This window comes from Triticum aestivum, chromosome 4A, assembly GCF_018294505.1.
Source record: "Triticum aestivum cultivar Chinese Spring chromosome 4A, IWGSC CS RefSeq v2.1, whole genome shotgun sequence".
NCBI lineage: Eukaryota > Viridiplantae > Streptophyta > Magnoliopsida > Poales > Poaceae > Triticum > Triticum aestivum.
Window position 1 is genome coordinate 573,474,729 of NC_057803.1, and position 2,027 is coordinate 573,476,755.

Here is a 2,027-nt window from a genome sequence, read left to right on the forward strand (position 1 = left end):
TCATGACCATTGGCGTCACTGTTGGGCACTAGCAGCAGCAAGCCTCCCTTTGAACTTGTCAACTCCGTCCACTTAACCCTCACAGTATTGCATAAGTGGTGAGTGACTCTGTATACTTTCCCCTTTTTTCATTTCCATTTTTCCCTTCTCCATGGCAGCACACCATGTGTACTGTTGTCTCAGCCCACCATGTTTCCCTCACGCTCACTTGCAATTAAGCATCATGACCATTGGCGTCACTGTTGGGCACTAGCAGCAGCAAGCCACCTGCAGGAGACTGGGTGGCTCAACAGCAGCATGGGACAGGAAGTACTCCCAAGGGACAAGCTTTTCCGGACGGAGGGAGTACTCAACAGTGGTACACTGTCGGTTTGAGCGAGAACCCTCCCTGGTGGATGTTAGTGGTTTTATCCAGGCTGGATGTCCACATGTGGAAGAAAAAAGGCCAAGTGGGTTCCTATGCAATTAATTTTGCGTGCACGCTCTAATAAGTTTACACAACTTTTCGCCTCAATTGATTACAGGCTTGTGTGACCATGGCTCCACCTCTTTGTGTGCCCCTCGCCAATGATGCTCCACCATGGCATCAACCAACTACAGTGGCGCCCCACCACTGCCTACCCCCTAGCAGGTTCAGTATGGCCTCATGGACTTATTTGGCATTATGGGCTCCCCTTGGGAACTGTTTCATGAGCAAGCTTGGGAACTGTTGGATGCCCAGCAAATTATGGCTGGAAGGGACAGAGAGAAGCGAGGGAGGTAAAAGGGGTGGCTGTAGCACACGTGGTGGCTGGCGCCAAGTCACGAGCTGAGAATGCGTAGATGCGGGACAAAAGCAGGGCAGAAACAGAGAAGGGGCACATTTAAACTCCATTGGAAATTAAAGTGTAATTCAACCAGTTTTGAACCTGAGGGTTAAGAATTAAACCATGCAGTAGTTCAGGGGGGAAATATGTACTCCCTCCGTTCCAAATTACTCGTCGCAGAAATGGATGTATCTAGAACTAAAATACATCTAGATACAACCATACCTGCGACAAGTAATTTGGAACGGAGGGAGTACTTACCACTATATTATGCTACGCATGGAAGAGGTAAGAAGGGCACATACCTGTCTTCCAAAGCCTGTTGTAATGTTGCAGCAATACCATACTTCTTCAATGAAGTAATTCTAAATCCTTTAACCACCCCTGCAAGACCAAAGGCTGCACCACGCCGCTCACCATACTTTTCACATTTCATCATCCGATCTAGTAGTCTAGATACAAGAGATTGGGCTTCTTCCTAATTTTTAGACAAGTACACATTGCAACATAAAGCAGACAAACAAGAAATCACAAGTGATTGCTGAATGTGAACAACACAACTCACCTGCTTTGAGACCATAAGTGGGGACAGACAGTCTGACACCGCTCTCTGAACTGCCTCTGATGGGGTGTTAAGTACATCTAGCAACTTCTCAACAACACTGTGAACTTTAGGATCATCCTGTTGGAAGATCAATATTAGTACCATATATTGATTTCTTTTGAATTAAACAAACAAACCACACGATCTCATAGTATTTAACCTTCGATAGATGTTTTGCTAGAGCACCAGTAAATATAACAACACCTTCCCTGACAAGATCATATGTTTCCTCATTTGATGCCTGTAACATATGAGAAAAATTAGAGAATGGTAGATTATGGATATTGCAGACTAAAAATACATTATATATAGTATTACCACCGTCCCAAATTAGTTATCTAAGATTTTTCTAATACGGATGTATCTAAAAATGAAACATGTCTAGATACATCCGCATCTGACAAATCTTTGACAACTAGTTCAGGGCGGAGGGAGTATCAACTAAATTGCAATGCTGTACCACAGAAACTTACCCTTTTATTCAAGTAGCTCTCAAAAATAGGAAACAGCAAAGGAACATTTTCCTTTCCATGTTTATCAATAATAAGGATGCCAGCATTAATCATTCTACCGCGAACATCCAGATTAGGATCAGCCTGTAAATTAAAGGTAAGAGG

The 2,027-nt window shown here is 43.7% G+C and overlaps 1 protein-coding gene across 1 annotated transcript in view; it reads right to left on the bottom strand.

Annotated features, from left to right (window-relative positions):
* Positions 1 to 2,027, bottom strand: part of LOC123087065 (protein ILITYHIA) — a 23,855-nt gene that overhangs the window by 11,403 nt on the left and 10,425 nt on the right. The window contains exons 25-28 of the mRNA XM_044508966.1: positions 1,884 to 2,006; positions 1,571 to 1,651; positions 1,372 to 1,488; positions 1,112 to 1,284 (exon numbers count right to left, since the gene is read on the bottom strand). Coding sequence (XP_044364901.1) covers positions 1,112 to 1,284; positions 1,372 to 1,488; positions 1,571 to 1,651; positions 1,884 to 2,006 — 494 coding nt within the window. The remainder of the gene's footprint in view (positions 1 to 1,111; positions 1,285 to 1,371; positions 1,489 to 1,570; positions 1,652 to 1,883; positions 2,007 to 2,027) is intronic.